This window comes from Eubalaena glacialis, chromosome 10 (genome assembly GCF_028564815.1).
Source record: "Eubalaena glacialis isolate mEubGla1 chromosome 10, mEubGla1.1.hap2.+ XY, whole genome shotgun sequence".
In the NCBI taxonomy this organism is placed as follows: Eukaryota; Metazoa; Chordata; class Mammalia; order Artiodactyla; family Balaenidae; genus Eubalaena; species Eubalaena glacialis.
In genome coordinates, this window is record NC_083725.1 from 110,787,801 (window position 1) to 110,806,610 (window position 18,810).

The 18,810-nt window shown below is 41.6% G+C and overlaps 1 protein-coding gene across 1 annotated transcript; it reads left to right on the plus strand.

Moving 5' to 3' along the window:
• The first annotated feature begins 4,428 nt into the window (after positions 1–4,428).
• CNTF (ciliary neurotrophic factor) lies at positions 4,429–6,812 on the plus strand. The gene is made up of 2 exons (XM_061203390.1): positions 4,429–5,034; positions 6,290–6,812. Exons 1-2 carry the CDS (start codon positions 4,921–4,923, stop codon positions 6,776–6,778), a joined length of 603 nt encoding a protein of 200 aa, XP_061059373.1. The 5' UTR covers positions 4,429–4,920; the 3' UTR covers positions 6,779–6,812.
• The last annotated feature ends 11,998 nt before the right edge of the window (positions 6,813–18,810 follow it).

The window sequence follows — 18,810 nt, forward strand, 5'->3', positions numbered from 1 at the left end:
CTGTTGTCCCCTTTATAAAGTTGATGTTGCCTTTACCAGAAAGCTAGACAAAGAAGCAGCAGCAGCTCTTAAAGTAACGGTTATTCTTATACTCAGTTCCATCCAGGCAGACTTCCTGCTCATCAGCAGATCCCCCTTTTCAGCCTGTAACTCTGACGTGCTCTGGATCAGCTTTTAACTCTTAATAATATATTAATATTCTCTAAACCCCTTCTCCTCCTTTACTGCTTCCCTATGGTTCTGGCTTCTATCCCCTGCAGCACATGTATCTTCAAAGTATCATGTAATTCTAATCTCTGGAGGCTGGCAGCTTGACTTGGCACTTTAGGGCCCCTTAGCAGGGTGAGCTGTTAAAACAGCACACACCTCTCACCCCTTTCCCTCCATTCCCCCTGGGTTTAGGGAAGGAAGGATACACGGGGACCACCTCCTGCCTCTTCACCTCACCGCCTTCCTCAGTCCCCCTCCCAGCACCTCCATAAGGTTCTCAGTGCTGCTCACTTGCTTTGCAAGCAGGCTCCCAACAGGGAGGGAGCTACCGTCTACATGGTCTCTCTGACCATGCGACAGGGTTCTGTATCAGACAGTGAGAAAAGTCCCAGACTAGTGGCAGAAATTTGCACTTTGAACATGTGTGTTTTTGTGTTGTGGAACCTGAGATTCCTTATTTATTAACAAAGTCTGATTTTTTTTTTTTTTTTTTGTCTTTGTTGCTATATTTTGTGGGGCTGGGAGAGATTAGATTATTCTGACATGGGGTCCTTTGCATAAGAGGTACTTGTAGAAGGCAAGATATAGGGTTGAAGAAGCACAGCCAGCCTCTAAAATCATAGCTCTCTAGTGGCCTTTAAAGAAAGCTGGTCCTCAGCACTAACAAAATCACTACAGTAGCCTAGTGCTTTTCCGGAAACCTCTTTAGGGAAGGATGTTAGGTTTGTGGTAATTAGTGGTCTGAGTTTTTAGTGCATCGAGATTTAGGAATTTTGAGGGGGTGAGGAAGGTTGTTCAGGGTCTGAATTACAGATAAAAGGTTTCCTCTTGTGAATTTGTTGATTTTCTTTTTTGTCCCCATCATTTCTTTATACAGACCTCCCTGTTATCCCAGCTCTGGCCCCTAGCTTTGCTTTTCCTTTTGCTTTGCTTTGCTTTGCTTTGCTTTATCATTGGTTCATTCCAGCTCCCAATTAGTGAAGGACATTGCCATCAGTGAAGGAATAGTCTGAGTCATACAGTTGTAAGTAAAAGAAAATTGCTCTGTTTTGTTTCCCTTTTAATAACACTTCAGAAGAAGAAAGGCTTCAACAAAGTTAATAATCTGTATAATGCTTTGGCTTTTACCTGAAATTGTAGGAATTATCATTTCCCTCGAGGTAGGGATTTTCATGGGGTGGATTACTTACTACTATCCATGGGAGAGACAGTTTTGTACAACTTCATAACTTCCAGAAGACTAAAAACCTATTTTGGCTCATTTTTAGAGAATTAGAAGGGCAGTCTATCCGACGTACCTCAGAAACTGGAATTAAAGGCTTGCCCTATTCATTGTTTGTCAGAAATGTATGATGGCTATTGGAAGGAATGAAGTTTTGCAGAGAACAAAATAAGGAACAGCTTGTTTTTTCACAAACACTAAAATTACAAAGTTTATCAGTTTTCTCTTTTGATTTTTTTTTTCCCAAAAAGAAGGGTAACAAAAACTCATCTCTGAAAGAGTCTTAATTTACACCCACTAGTGTCAGTGGTTGGGATGCCAGGGAACAGGGAGTGAAACACCTACAATGAGCAGCCTTAAATGTACTGTTGTTTCTTTTCGGTGTTGCAGATTTGCCATCCCCTTCAGTGTGAGGGTAGAAAATGGAATGAGGTTAGAAGGGATATAGAGTATGCTTTCCTGCCCACAGTAAGGATTTGGAGTTGACTTTAGTATGTTGAGTAAATTTGAAAATATTGTAAGATTGACTGGATGGGTCTACAACAAAGTTGTTCCACTCCCTTATTAAGTCCATTTTGTAGTGTTTCACTAGCTAGCATCTATACCCCACCTTACTTTTTGTCTTCGTCACATTTATCTTATCCTTTGTCTCCATAAATTACATTTGCAGTTGTTAGTCATCAGATGTTTTAGCCACCTACACAAAAGCAAACTGCATTTAAAAAAAAAAAAACTTTATGAGATGGAAAATATATTCTTCCCTGTATCACACTCCTCCCCACCAAAAGCAGCTAGTTAGTTCCCATAATTAGAAACTTTCTCCTTTCTCCCTTTTTTACTCATGTTCATTTGCCTGTAATTTGCTTCAGTAAATTATTATAGCAGTTTGCGATAAATTTTAAAATATTTTTCATGGACTTAAGATTTTTTCCTTTTGAGAAAACGGGTGCTAGCAAAGTAAAGAGTTGGTTAAAGTAAACTATCTTATACTAGATTCTTTTCCCTTTTCCTTTCTGCTCCTCATACGTTTACTTCATTGTCCTTCTAAGGAACTCTTAATCTTAAAATTCTACATTTCGTACTCTGAATCAAATTCTGCTACCTTTTTAATGACTCTTCCCACAGCATATTCTCCATCTTGAATTAGCAATTCTAAATTCTGAAAATGTACTTGATACAAATATTATTTCTACAAGATATAGAAATACATCTTGTAGAAATACATCTTTCCCCTTGTTTGTGGTTGCCCAGGGTTATTTTGCAAAATTGAGACTTAATATGCTTCAGAGAATTTAGATAAACACTGGCCAAGATTACTGGGAGTAAAAAATAGATACATTGAGGTATGGAAAAGCATTCACATAGAGCACTTGAACTTCCTTAGAACCTGTTAGGAGAAAAAAATATAAAGAGTGTACTAAACCTAACTAAGGTTATTACAGTCTGGCTGTTCGAAGCACCATTTTTCCCTCCTGTCTTTTTCCCACTTTCCAGTGTACTCAAGAAAATTGAAAAATTGTAATGAATCAGTTTAAAATATTTTATTTCCTAGAAGCCTTTTTTGCCTGTTGTAATATGCAGGACCCTTCTCCTTTGATGGGAGAGACAGGTAGTTACCTGAATCTAGGTTGAAAAGGTTATGTAAAAAGAAATTATAATAAAAGGGATACTCTGCTTTTCAAATCCTTGTTTTCTCTTAATCTAGGTAAGGCATATCCAAAATAAATATGTAAAGAAGAAAAATAAAAGTTGTCTTCTTGGAAGCAACTGGTCTTCCTTGGTTGTACTGAGTTACAGTTATCCTGGGGTGAAATAATTGATGCTGCCAAATAAGAAAAACAAGTGCCCTCAGGGCAGGTTTTATGTGGCAGATACTGTTGTTTGCTCTTGTTGAGAATCAGGTAGTTAACTTTTGACTTAGTTCAGTTCTTGATTTCTGATGCTGAGATGCCATATGATTCTATGATCATTTGACAAAGTTGGAAATCCTTTCCATGTTTCAACCTTAGGAAAGGTGGATTCTTAATCTAGTAAAGAGAACGTTAAGGAAGCTGTGGGGTTACTTTTGCTCTGATGATGACAAAACCCTGATAGCATTTAATATCAGTGCTTCTTCACAAAACTCAATGTCCATACAAATACAAAGTTAAAAAAAAAAATCCTCCTACCTTCTTAAAAAGCCTACTGTGACAGCCACCCTGGCCTCATTTCTTTCTCCCCTATGTCCCTCGATTATTGTTTATATATGGAAATTTCCCCCTGAGAAGGCATGTGTTTCAATTCAGAGGGAATGTCCATGATACAAAATAGTGAAAACTGATTCATTTGGGGATGAAACTTGTAACTCTTACCCAATTGGCATCATCCTCTAACCTACAGAGTTAAATGCAATAGAACAACTCTCCAAGTGCTTTTAAACTCTGCCTTCATTTCACAGTCCAGCTCATTCTCTTGTTTTGTTAAGAAGCAATGTGGTATGACTGGGATAAGGAAGAAAAAGAAAAGCATGTTGTCACTTGAGTGAGACTGCCTCGGAAATGTTACCAAGTCAGGGTTGGGTGTTTCCTGTCCTTTGGAAGAGAACAGGCCTAAACAGTACCTTCCTCATCCTGTAGCTACAAGGAAGGCACCATGATTGAGATTACAGATGCTTCCTTAACTGATTTTTAATCAAGTGTAAATTTAACTTTACTCAGCAGAAGGATGGGAGTGAAAAACTGCTGTATTTTTACAGGATCTATTTCATGTAAACTTTGTGTCTTGGAACAAAATATGAACTACCTAAAGAATGATATTGGAAACTCAGTGGGAGAAACAGTTCTAGAATCAAAGAACTATATTTAAATTTTGAACCTAGTTATTGGATTTTGTGCACATTAATTTCTTTAAGCCTCCATTTCTTACGTAAAATGAGGAAACTATCTTGTAGAATTATTCTAAAGATCAAATAAAGGCTTTAAAGCCGTTAGCAGTGTCTGGCCTAGGGTAGATGCTTAATGAATGGCAGCTATATCAATAATAATAACTTAATATTATTGAATAGTTTACCAGGCCAAGAAAGAAAATGACCATGTCCCATGGAGCACAGGGAGGGTGATAATAAAATGAACTGATTATATGTGTATATAAATAGATTCCATCAGGCAGGGGTGTCATGAGGATCAGTGTGATAATGACCTTGTCGCCAAGTGCAAAAGCAAAACAATGACACGAAAACAAGTACACTAGGCCCTGAGTGGAGGAGAGTGTTGGAGGCAGACGCTGCAGGACAGAAAGCTGAGTGAAAAGGGGCCTTTGATTCCACAGGCGCAGAAATCCACAGCCAGGAATTTGCTGCCACCTCTGAGTCAGGCGTGGGGGTGGGTGCCGAATTCCATTAGTAGGGAAATGCCCAGTGGATTTAGCCAGAGAGTCACATTTCCTATTTGGACCAGTATAGACAGAAACAAACCCAGCTCACTTGTTTGCCGGGACAGTTGAGTTAGGGGATGGCTTTCACAGAGCATTCACCGCTGACCCCTCACCGCCGGGACCTCTGTAGTCGCTCTGTCTGGCTAGCAAGGAAGATCCGTTCCGACCTGACTGCTCTTATGGAATCTTATGTAAGTTGCCTATTTTGCTGTCTATTTTCACTTCATCTCTTCTGATCCAGCCCTTTACCATCATGTTCCAGCCCCCTTATCAGTTACGAAAGCCCTAATCATATAGTCATTTATATATTGGGCACCTGTCATTTGACATGGCCCCTTCCCTTAAGGAAAGTCATATGACCTTACTTCCTTTTCTCTAGGCTATTCAGGAGACATGTTGTTCCTTGAATAAGAAAATATACATGGGGTTCTATGTAGAATTGGCTTTATGTCCTGGAGGCTGTTCCTAATTTGATTGCCTGTCTGAATTCTGCCAGAATAGATTAACCATGAGGCCTCTAAGCTTGGGTTCTTCATGTACATTGTTCTGATTTTTTGAGCTTATAAACAAAAGATGGAGTTAGGTTTCTAGGATTGGGAGAAGAACAGTATAAAGCCACCAGTTTCCCCTATTACATTATTAGCCACCCTATACAATCAAAAGTGTTCCTCTGTCTAAATAGAAAGGTCACCTACACTATCAAAAAAGTCTTCTAGAAGAATCACTGGGGACCTGGGGAAGTGTCCGATTCTTAGGGAGCTAACCATGGATCTCAGGTTTTCTGATAGAGGAAGATCCCCCTTGGTCTTCATCTAAGGCCTGCTATGGAAACACTCCAGGCCCCCGTGGAGAGTTCTGAATTTAGGTTCTCTGAGAATTGGTTTATCTTCATAAAACTCCAGCAGTCAGAAATCAGATTCTTTGAAATGCCAATTTTTTAAAAAATAATTGCTATTGACTCCTCTAATAAAGGATTGTCCTCACCATTGACAGTGAGCAATGGAGAGGGCTGTTAGAAAAATTCTACGATGCCTATATTTTAGAGCTTAGGTGTGGCCAGTGTCTTCAGGTATATTTAAAATACTTAAAACTCCAGTATGATTATAATACTCCAGTTGCCAGGAGGGAGTGTCAAGTGGGAAGGAAAAATTATTCTAGACCAGTCAGTGAGTGGTTTTCAACCTTTGGAACCTAGTGAAAGCTGCAGATTCTCCCAAGAAAAATGAACAGGTAGTCAAAGCAGTATGTATAATTTCCGGGAGAATAGGGTCTTCCTAAAGTCAGTCAAGGTTCCCAAATGAAGAGTTCCTCATCTAGACTCTATTTTCTTTACAATTTGTATCCTTGACCAGGGAAGTGAATAAGATTGTATATGAGATTTAGAGATTAAGTGAGAATGGTGGAGTGATTACAGAAGATGTGAAGTTTTTCTGTATCCTTGACCAGGTGAAGCATCAAGGTCTGAACGAGAACGTAAACCTGGACTCTGTGCGTGGTGTGCCAGTGGCAAGCACTGATCGGTGGAGTGAGCTTAGTGAGGCAGAGCGACTCCAAGAGAACCTCCAAGCTTATCGTACCTTCCACGTTATGTTGGCCAGACTGTTAGAAGACCAACGGGTGCATTTTACTCCAGCTGAAGATGACTTCCATCAAGCAATACATACCATTCTCCTCCAAGTCGCTGCCTTTGCTTACCAGCTGGAAGAATTAATGCTGCTCCTGGAACACAAGATCCCTTCCAGTGAGGCTGATGGGATGCCCCTTATTGTTGGAGATGGCGGTCTCTTTGAGAAGAAGCTGTGGGGCCTAAAGGTGCTGCAAGAGCTTTCACAGTGGACAGTGAGGTCCGTCCGTGACCTTCGAGTCATTTCATCTTGTCAAACTGGGATCCCAGGACATGGGAGCCATTATACTGCTAAGGACAAGAAAATGTAGCAGTTACCCCTCTCTCTCTCTTACTTGCTTTCTCCTCTAATGGAATATATATAGTTTTCTGAGGCCTCGCTTCCCCATTCTTATTTTTGAAAACCTTTAAAACCACAGGCATTTTCATCAGCTAGGGTTGGAGACATGGACAAATGGGCATACAGGTTTAGTCTTGGGGGGAGGGATGTGTGAGTGTGTGTGTGTGTGTGTGTGTGTGTGTGTGTTGGGGCCATAAGGGAGTGGGGGCAGGGACAACATCCTTCCACCTCAGTGCTGTGATCTTTCCTACCCACTAAATAACCTTTACAGGCATTTAACAGCCTCACATATACTTTTTTTTTTTTTAAACATCTTTATTGAAGTATAATTGCTTTACATCACATATACTTTTAATTTTAGTCCTGGATGACTCTTCTGAGAAGACTGAAATAGTGAATTAAAAATCATGGACTCTAATCAATTCAAACTCTTGGATAATAACCGTAACTAACATTTATTGAGTATCTACTATATTGAAGCAATATGCCAGGAGTTTTATGTATATCATAATTTTCACAACCCTGCTGAGGAAGGTGGTGTTATTTCCATTTGGCAGATGAGGAAACAGGCTCACAGAAATTTATAACTTGTTCAAGGTTACCCGTCTAGCAAATGGCACACTGAGTTTGAACCCAGATCTTTCTCATTCCAAAGCCTAGTGCCCTTCACTTTAAAGGCCTGGTTATGAACCTCTATCACTGTACCTCTTTGCTACAGAGGGTTGGAAAATGTATCCATGTCATCTATCCCCAGCACTGAAAAAGCAACCCCCAACTATGTCCTGATGGTGTTAAAGGCAGTACTTGTTGCCCATATTTGGCAAAGAAGAGAGCAGTGGAGATCTTAAGATTAGTCCACCAAACTTTTGAACTTTGGAAGCTGGGAGTGTGCAGTCATACAGCTTGCTTTCAAGTATCCGCTAATGTTCTTGAGTTTGGGGTTGGGGACAGCTTATACTCGGTTACCTCACATTTACTGTAATCAGCAATGCAGTGGTACAGGCACCGTAACCCGGGCATTCATGGACAATGGGTAGAATACTGCTCAGGTTAAAAAGTCACGGAACTCCTGCACCAGACAGCCTCTGGACTTAGTCATGAGCAGAGAATGAGGCCCACTCTGTTCCCAGTGGGAATGCCAGTGATCCTGAAACAACATAGAGCAAAGCCTCCATACTTCAGAACAAAGGGCACAGTTCTGCATTTAATGTTCTTGAGAGAAACGGTATGAAAAGCACCAACTAGTAAATGTGGGCATTAATGTAAAAGGTCATTTACAGTCAGGCCTATGAACTAGTGGTGCAAATGGGAACCCAGAAGTTCTCAGGTGTATCATTTATTTCACCAATTCAAACTCAAGATCTTGGGTTGGGGGCCCAAATCAATTTGGTTCACTTATTTGAGGCTTCTATATTCTTTTTTTTTTTTTTTTTTTAATGTATACTTTTGTTTTTTTTAAGGAATTCCTTTATTTTTTTTATTTTTTATTTATTTATTTATTTTTGGCTGTGTTGGGTCTTCGTTTCTGTGCAAGGGCTTTCTCTCTAGTTGCGGCAAGCGGGGGCCACTCTTCATCGCGGTGCGCGGGCCTCTCACTATCGCGGCCTCTCTTGTTGCGGAGCACAAGCTCCAGACGCAGAGGCTCAGTAGTTGTGGCTCACGGGCCCAGTTGCTCCGCGGCATGTGGGATCTTCCCAGACCAGGGCTCGAACCCGTGTCCCCTGCATTGGCAGGCAGATTCTTAACCACTGCGCCACCAGGGAAGCCCCCAGGCTTCTATATTCTTAAAAGGACCATGAGTCAGAGGGGGCTAGCTGCCATAGCTTGTGTCCTTTCCTACATGGGTTTATGTCCAAAACTCCATGAAGTCAATATTCTGAGAGGGCTCTGGGTGAGGCACGGTGGCAATACAGGGGAGGTCAGGCCCTGCTCCCCAAGATGCATCTGTGGAAACGGTTGTAGGCATACAGGAGATCAATACTATTGATAGACCTGAATCGTAAGATGGGTTTAAGCGGTATGGAGTTGAAGGAGATCAGTGAGGGCCAGAAATCGCTTCCTGGAGGAGGGAGGAGTTCAGCTGTGTCTCAGAGGTTGGCTGAGTACCAAACAAAGGGAAACGTCATGAGGGGAGAAATAGAGAAGAGTTGCCCAGTTAGAAGAAAATGAGGCAATCATAAACATTTGGGTCCACTACCACTAGAAGTTGATCGTTTTGTTTGTAATTTTGGTAATGGTATAAAATTTTGCAGTGAATGCATAGAGGCTTATTTCATTCGAGCTTTTCCTTGTTTAAATTGTTTCTTGTGCTTAAGAGCAGTATTTTGATCGGTAAAATACTTGCTTATTAATGTGAAGCGCTTAGATTTATCTGTATAGTACTTTAGGCTTTTTTATTTAATGAAGAAAGGCGTGGCTCAAATTTCTTTTTTTTAAAATAAATTTATTATATTTATTTTATTTTTGGCCGCGTTGTGTCTTCGTCGTGGTGCGCGGGCTTCTCATTGCGGTGGCTTCTCTTGTTGTGGAGCACGGGCTCTAGGCGCGCAGGCTTAGTTGCTCCGCAGCATGTGGGATCTTAGCCATAATAACAAAGACATAAACGTGTGGCTCTGAGTTTGTAGACTTTGCATGATGCTCACCTGAAATGGATGAAACAAACTGAATAAGGGACTGACAATAGGCCATATACATATAACTCTATATATTAATAAGGTCTTAAAAGCCATAAATTTAGTTCCCAGCCCCTAACTCTTATTTCATAAAGGGGATTCCTTCTATCCCACTCCCTCCAGAAAAGTCCTCTCTATGGGGAGAGATTCAGTTCTCCTGAATCTGTCAAGGAATTGTATGTATGAGAGTTGATAAATACTTCATGCATTGATTTACGAGGATAATTTGGAAAAGACTTGCAAATTAGCACAAACTGAAAGTCCAAGCGTGGAATAAAATTGACTTTGAGACAATCAGGTTTTGAGGGAAGTGAGAATTTTAATAAAAATGGAAAGTGTAAGGTCATAGTCCTGGAATTGCTGTTATTTCAGGCTGCTGTGGATGAAAGCCCAATGGATGACTCACTGTTGTGACCGCTGGTCAGAGAGGGAGAGGACAAGTAAATATTTGGGGGAGACATATCTGACAAGTTGTTTAGAATGACTTCTGTTTGTGAATCCTCAACTCCTCATGAAGTAGCTGAGCAAATTCTCCTATTGAGTAAAGTAGAAATGCAAGACGCAGAGGGGCCTCCAGTAGAATGAGAAAGGGACTGGTGAAGAGGAGAAGGGAAAAAAAAAAAAGTTTTTGGATATCACTTGAATTGATTTATCTGTGTGTGAGTGTGTGTGTGTGTGTTACCAACAATGTTTAGGCCACGGCATTTACAAAGGGTGGTTTGTCCTCCTGCCTCATCCTACCTCAGCTTCAAGCATCAGACCCAAGAATGAACCTTCTGAATGCTGGTACATTTGAAAAGTGAAAATGATAAAAACGTCATTGTTTCATTCAAAAGCTTCTATAGAGCTCTAAGGTCTACAGAAAAAGATGGAGTAAAAATATAATTTGACCTTTTGATGAAATATGTGTGGGGTGTGAGATAAGAAAATCCATGTGCATGTGATTCTTTATATAATATATTACTTTGATCGGTCTGTTTTTGGCAGATAGATGCAAGAATGAAAGAATAAAGGATTCAGTAATGGCTAACAATAAAGATTTTGCCTCAGCAAGACCACGAGTTGCTTCTTTTATTTCTGTATCTGGATGAATAAGGGGAATTTCAAGTGATTTCAACACTGGATGAAATGTAATCCTCCCAACCAGGGCCAGGCTCACTCAAGCGTACTAGGTAAATCTCCATGATGCCAGGCCACTGGCATCAACTCCCAAGGCCAGTCAGCCTCAAAAAGGTAGATTCCCCCTACATTTATCAGCTGGCCTGTAGATGAGGAAGATTTCCTTTTATATGGTTTAATTTCAAGTATTTGAACCCTAATCAAGCCTTTGAAACAGAAGGATCCTTACTAGCCTGTTTCTAGTCAGTTTGAAGGCAGAAACTAAGTTGAGGAAAATACACAGGAGGAAATATAAAGCATGGCTAAGAGTATTTTTATCCACATGTTCAAAGTCGTATGAAAGGAAATACTGCATTTACTTACTATGTCAGACAGCTCTACCCTGTCTTATGTCATTTGCTCCTCTTTCACAAACAAGGGATACGAGAATGAGTGTTAACTTGTCCACGGTCTCTCCTCTAGTATATGACAGATTTGGAGAGTTCTGGCTCCAAGGCTCATTCCACTATAGCCAGCTGCCACGGTATACCTAGCAATCGAGATCATCTTAGACTGAAATCCATTCTCCATCTCTGTAATTCACTTTTCTTGGATAAAGCCAGCTACAGACTTCTACAGAATCACTCTCTGTCACAAACCCTATTATGTTTCCAAACTTTGGCGCAAGTCACTTTTTCTGAGCTCCCTCGTTTATGAAATGGAAATAACTAACTTCACATGTTGTTACATGGTTTAGACAAATTTGAGAATCTGAAAATACTTGTAAACGACGTACAAACATCAAGTATACTTAATACCTCAAATAGCTTGGATTAACAGAAGACTTTCGACTGAGGAGAGACTATCTTAGAAATACCAGTTGCTTCCCAGGATCCATCTGGTCACAGCCTAGACTTCACCCTGTTTGTTGCGCCCATGGGCCTTTGGCCACTAGAGGCTGACCCAGTTTCACGCACAGCCTCCAGGAATCATCCACCTCTCTGGAGAGGGGAGACCAGGCTGTTCATTACATCCACTAAGATGGTTTTCACAAGCATCAGACAAGTTCTGGGGAAGCCTGGCAGGCTCTGTGAAGAGCCAAGGAAACACGCAAGCCAAGGCACCGCCCAGGATGTGTTAAAGCTTGCATTCAGACTTGGAGTCACCCCGCCATTGGCCAGCACCCTCCTCAACAAAATAACTCAAACTTCATTTAGTTCAATCTCACCATTAAACACATTGCACAAGGAAGCCAGAGAGGTGCCCTGGTGTCCCAGCTGCAAAGTACAATTAGAACTATAATTTGGTCCAGCGCATTCCCCGCTGGGCCTCCCTGCTTCTCCATTAGACCAGTATCATCTTAGGAAGCCTCAGTTCTCTTTGTCTGCATCCTTTCACTCTCCTGCGTCCAGTGCTCTCTGGCACCCTTCCTTCTAACAAGCCTTTGGAAGCTCTGGGAACAGCAGCTCATCACCCAGACTTCTTTTGCCTCCCCAGACCCCATCCCTACTATAATTTGGTGGTCCCGTATCCCATCCCTCCCCTAATATTATGGGGAAAATGGGACACATTCTGAGGTAATGGTTAAATATGTTATTCCTTCCAGGTGAGTAGTATTTGAACAAAGGGCCCAGGGAAAATTTTTAAAAATAAATTTCTGAGGCAGGTTTCTTATCTTTAGGTCAGACCAACCATTAGGCAACACCACTAGGAAAGGTTTAGGACTATTTTCTCTTTTCTTACTTAGCAATCCCTAGTTCCTATCCCCAAAGCTTGGGGTGGAAGGAGAGTTGGGAGTTACATAAATAACTTAAATAGACCAATAAAAGTTCCCAACCTGGTTCTAAGCAATAAAGCTCTAAATCTTTCAGAAGTGTTCTGCCAGACTCCAACCAAATTCAAGAACAATGCATAATGACACCTACTTTGGACCAGCACTAAGAATACGGAAATGAATATTAATGATAGTAGCAGACATTTATATGGTGTTTACTCAGCCATCCATCGATCTAATCGCTGTATGTGCATTCATTCATTTACTCCCCACAAGAACCCAATGAGGTAGGTACAAAGATTTTTATGTTGCAACTGAAGAAACACGGCCACAGAGAGCTGATGCTTCCCTGCCCTGGAAACACTCACAGTCTCCTGAGAAAGGCAACAGGTACTCACTCAACTGTGACAGAAATTGGGGTGTGGTTAGTCATACCAGAGTCTAACCAGGGGCTGGGGGAGCCCAGAGGAAGGAAGGGTTGGAGGAAGCCTCTCAAAAGAGGCACTTTGGGAGCTAGGCTTTGAAAAATGACTAGGATTTTGCCCTCAGGAAAAAATACGGGGGGGAGGGGGGGAGGGATGGGCAAGAACATCTCAGTTAGAAGCAGAAGCACTTGTCAAGATTTGGCTGCTGGAAGGCATGTGGCATGTTCCAGAATGTTCCCCCAAGAGCCCCAGTGGAAGATGAGGCACAAGGAGTGAGGGGATGATGCCTTGAAGAAAGAATCTATGAAAGGTTTTTGAAGAGGGATAATGCTAGCATCTACCCTTTGTTTTAGAAAAGGAATTCAGACAGCTAAGTCAGAGCTGTATTAGAGGCGAAAGCTGCTGGAAGCAGAGAGACCCATTAAGAAGATGCTCTTTTGCTCAAGGTAAGATATGTTTCAGCTATTTGTGGAAATGTTAGAAGCTCTAGGAGATAGAGGTGAACACGACACAGTCCCTGATCTCTTAGAATCTGCATTTTGGTGGGGGAAGACAGGAACACACAATAATATAACCAATTGTTAAAAATTATATAGGAACTCGAAAAAGTGATACAGAATTACTGAGAGTAGGAGCCATGAAGGCCTTTCTCAAGTGGTTATTTCCTGCTGAGATCTGAATGATGACAAGGAGGCAGCCACCAGTAGACCCGAAGGTAAGGTATTTCGATCACAGGGAACTGTTTTTTGTTTTTGTTTTTAATTTATTTATTTTTGGCTGGGCTGGGTCTTCGTTGCTGCGCGCGGGCTTTCTCTAGTTGCGGTGAGCGGGGGCTACTCTTCGTTGCGGTGCGCGGGCTTCTCATTGCGGTGGCTTCTCTTGTTGCAGAGCACGGGCTCTAGGACACGCGGGCTTCAGTAGTTGTGGCGCACAGGCTCAGTGGTTGTGGCTCACAGGCTCTAGAACGCAGGTCAGTATTTGTGGTGCACGGGCTTAGTTGCTCCGTGGCATGTGGGATCTTCCCGGACCAGGACCTGAACCAGTGTCCCCTGCAGTGGCAGGCAGATTCTTAACCACTGCGCCACCAGGGAAGTCCCAGGGAATGGTTAAGTGCAAACCCTGAGGCAGGAATGAGCTTTCTGTCCTCAAAGCCACATTAGCCTGAAAGAAGGCTCACATGGCTGAAACCAGGTGAGCAGGGAACCATGCCAGTGCCAAGGCCCTCAGCCAAAGCCCAGGAGAAACACACCTGGAATTAGACAGGTGGGTTTATCACCTGTTGCAGTGAGGAAGAACGCACACCGTGGGAGACTCTCTCTCAGCAAGAGAGTTCTAGAAAGAACTCATATAGGATTTAGGCTTTGGCTGGGTGATTTGGAGGAGGGCCTAAGGAATTTGCTCTAGTTTGGATGCTGTCAGAAAATGGGGACAAGTCCATGATGGGTATTTTGTCGGTGGCCCAGTGACCTTGCTTTTGTGTATGATTAGATAAAACTATGAAGTGACCTTGTTTTGCTGCATTTATCATGGTCTCAGGGAGCTGTGTGAGGTCGCTCGTCTATGGGGTTGTTTAACGTGTTCAGGATCACTGGCTGTGAGCCCCAGACTGACTTGTAAGACTATGGCAGACCAGCTGTGATCGTCATTTCAATTCTGGACATCAGAGGCTACCTTTTTTCTCCCTCACTACTAATAAGATTATGTGAGGAAAGGGAACCGGATTTTCTTCTAACTGCTGAACACAGACAACAGGTTTACAGCCAACTCTGACAGAAGTCAATGTGTGAAGAGTATTTCCATGCAGATAACAAAGAATAGCTCCTCCTAGATAAAAATGACCAAGACACCAATCATAGAACTGGCTCTGCTTTCTGACAGCACCCAACTCCAGAACAAAACTATGCCTCATTGAATCCTTCCCCAAACTAACTAACCCAACTCCAAAGCTTATAGCTTCAAATCCCTCCTAACACTTCTTTTTTGAGGTGCCCATTGCAACAAGCCAATAAACTCAACTTTGTTTGACTTACAGGTATTGTCCTGGAGGCCTTTGGCTAAAGGGTATCAACACTGCAAAGGGAAACCATTGAAAAATTTTAAGCTGTAAAGTGACATGTTAGGGTTGACATTTTTAAAATGAGCACTCAAGCCGCTATGCACAGATAGGTTTATGGGGGCAAGACTAGAAGCAAAATATTATCTAGATGATGGAAAACCCGAGTTAACACTGACAGTGGGAGTGGAGGAAAGAGAAAATCTCTGAAGATCATGACAGAGGTTTGGAATGGGAAGATGGGGAGAAGGATAGTGAGTCCTAGAAAGAGGGAGGAACCCCAAAACACCCCCTCCCAACTAAGAGGAGAGTGAATAAATTAGGCAGGAAACACAGAAGGGGGAACAGATATTGGGGGTAACAGGAGGTTGCAAGCCTGGGTTTTACATATGTTGAGTTGAATGTGGAACATAGGTAGCATGGAGGAAGGGGTTGGGAGGTGAGTGACTGAGATTGAAGCTGGTTGGGAATGTTGGGAATCAACAATAAAGGTCTTGAACCCCATGCTAAAGAATCTTGATTCATTCTATAAGCAGTGAGGAACCATTCAAGGTTTTAGATCAGTGACCCTCTTAAAGTCAGCATAAAAGAAACCTTGACAAGAAGGAAGGAAAGGAAAAATAAAAATCACCAAAGGTCAGGTCAGTTCTTCTGTCTTAGTCCTAATGGGAACTGAAAGTGTTCCCTTGTCCAAATCCAAGTGCAGATCTGATTCTGATGGTCACTACAGCTTTAATAGACTTAAGGCATATCAGGAAATCACCCCATTCTACATCTCCTATCTTGGGAAAATTTGCATCTCTAAAGAAGTGTTTCATTTTATTCATTTTATTCTATCTGTGCCCCTACCTCCCTTTCCACATGACTAAGTCCTGTTCTTGTTTCAGGATCCAGATCACATATCACTTTCTTTGTGAAAACATCCCTGATCTATACACCTGTATCACTGCCCTCTCGTCTTTGCTGCGACTTGCACCTGGTACATCATCTACTATCACCGTTGCTTCTCCTACTGATTACTATGACGACCACTGCTGCTGATAATAATGATATTGAGCTCTGACACTGAACTAGGTGCTCTGCACAAAGCAGCTCATTTAATCCTCACAACAACCCATCACACTCAAGGTTATAATCATTTCTACTTTACAGATAAGAGAACTGAAGTTCAGAAAGGTTAAGGGACTCACCCAAAGTTGCAGAGCTGGGAATTGGCAGAGCTGGGATTCAAATTGAGGTATTTGAATATACAAGTCACATTTTTTCTTTACATAACTATTATACGACCTAGTACACTGCATATTGGTTATTTATGTCTATGTCTCTCTTCTGCTGGAGTGTGGGCTCTTTGAAGGCAGGGGCTGTGTTTTCCCTGGCATAATGTAGATGCTCATCAAAGGTTACCTGAATGAGAGGAGGGAGGCAGGTAGATATAGTGATGAAGGGAATGGAAAGTGGTGTGTAGTAGAAGAATGATCACTGTTTATATTGATGTTTCCCAACCTTTTTGACAGAAATGACAATGTTGCTAACTTGGAGGGGATCTGGGTTCTAGGAGAAGGTTGCTCTAGGATGGAGGAAAGTGGACCATGTTAAGGACTGTAAATCTGGCAACCTCAGTCCCCAATTAGTTACCGTAGTGTTGAAGGGATCAATACATCTTGGCATCCACTGGACAGTCTGTGCTTTATATGAAGGGTTAACAAACGATTTCTTAAGGACCAGATAGTAAGTATTTTATACTTTTGTGTTATGAGGTCTCTGTTGCAACTATTCAACTCTGCCATTGCAGCATGGAAACAGTTATAGACAACACATAAACAAATGAGTGTGGCTGTGTTCCAATAAAACTTTATTTACAAAAACAGGTCCCAGGCTGTTGGCCATGTTTGCTGACCCCAGATTTGTATGAATTTTATTCTTCAGAGCTTTGGGTCCTTCTCCTCCCAGCCCAGTTTTTAACTTTGATGAAGTTGCAAGGGAGGCAAAACTTTACCACTACTCACCTTAGATTTTCAGCTGAGACTCTTTACAAAAAGGGAAAAACAACAGTTTATTAAAGTATGCAGTGGGGACTTCCCTGATGGCACAGTGGTTAAGACTCCGTGCTCCCAATGCAGGGGTCCTGGGTTCGACCAGGGAACTAGATCCCACATGCACGCTACAACTAAGAGTTCGCATGCCACAACTAAGAGTTTGCATGCCACAACTAAGGAGCCCGTCTGCTGCAACTAAGACCCAGCGCAACCAAATAAATTAAATAAATAAATAAATATTTTTTTAAAAAAGCAGACAGTGTACATCACTCGGGAGAAAACTGAACCAGAAGTAACTCAAAATGGCGGCTTAGAATTCCAATTTATGTAGCATCGTCAACAAGAATAATAAATTTGTAGAGAAATGAAGGGACACAGGAAAGCTTAGGCTTCCAAGGGGGGGAAACTATGGGAAGTTAAATATATGGGAGGAAAATTAATGGAGTAAAGTTTGTTTGCAGGTTCCTCTGGTGCCTTCTCTGGGCTGATAAGAGTGTGTCTTAGTAAAAATAGAATTTATATCCTGCCTTTAGGCAGAAAAGGGGGAGCTTTTTCTGCATTTGCTGCTTCTTAATTTCCTTTAGTTCAAAATCATTTTTATGTCAAAGAGCATATTTTGGGATGACTTTCTGGTTTCCTTCAAAGTCCAATTTATTAATTTGTTCTTTTATGAATGGTGCTTTTGGTATCATATCTAAAAATCTTTGCCTAACTCAAGTCACAGAGGGTTTTTTCCCTATATTTTCTCCTCCAGTCTTATCTTCCCCACTTAGTAAAGGGTCATCCTTCTTAGGAGCCCCTTAAGAATGAATAAATGAATGATTTGAATGAAAGAACAGAAAACCCTTCTTTCTTCCTTACCTCCTGAGCTCTCCCCACCCTGGACTCTCCAAACCATGAAGCTCAGCAGAGATTCCTTGAACCCAAGTCTGATTTTTGAGCCCCCAACCTTGCTGATTTTTTTTGCCTATAACTTAGTGATTCCCAGCCTTTCAATGATGCAGCATTCTTTTTACAACAAACACACAGCCACTTTTATTTGCACCTCCAACCTGTTTTATTTTATTTATTTATTTATTTATTTATTTATTTATTTATTTATTTATTGGCTGCCTCACGGCATGCAGGATCTTAGTTCCCTGACCAGGGATCAAACCCGTGACCCCTGCAGTGGAAGCATGGAGTCTTAACCACTGGACCCCTAGGAAGTCCCCTTCCAATCTGTTTTAAAAACAACAACATAGTTTTAAAATTAAATTTAAAATTAGTTTTCATTGTCAAATTTTCAGGAACTCCTTGAGATAACCAGACTATCTGGTTTACAACAGTCCCTCTCTATGAAGTACAGAGAACAATCACTACAGGATGATTTGGACCAAGCCTAAAGCTATAGGTAGTGAAATTGCGACTGGGCTAAGGAGCGGGCTTGGAAGCTGGGGCTCAGAGGTTTCCCAAGTTCACCCTTGTGAATCTTCCTCCACAACTGCTCAGTTCTGTTATCCATTTCTTTATTTTTTAAAAATAATACATGGTGTTTTATGTAAATGCATATCTTACAAAATTTTGAAAAATGAGTTAATCAAGAGGGAATATAAGTACAGAAGAATTGGGACTAAGGTTGAGTTTAGCAACAAGAATGTTGAAGAAGGGGCCAAAATTTGGCTCTAGGCTCTCTGGAAGTCAAAATAAGGAGAAAGGTCTCTTTGTTTTATATGGCTTACAGTGTCTGTAAGATCGCAACAACCCAGTTGCCCAAGAGAAGCCTGTTCCAGGAGGGGACATTGTGTGATATCCAAGGAGCAGCTCCCTGACAGCAAGTTGTCCATCAGTCCCCATTTTGTCATCAGCTGGGATGGAATTTCAGCAGGCTGTCCACCCTGTTACTCAGAGCTCTAAAAGGAACTTGGAGATTTGGTGGTTACCCCATGCCACCACCTCTCCCTCT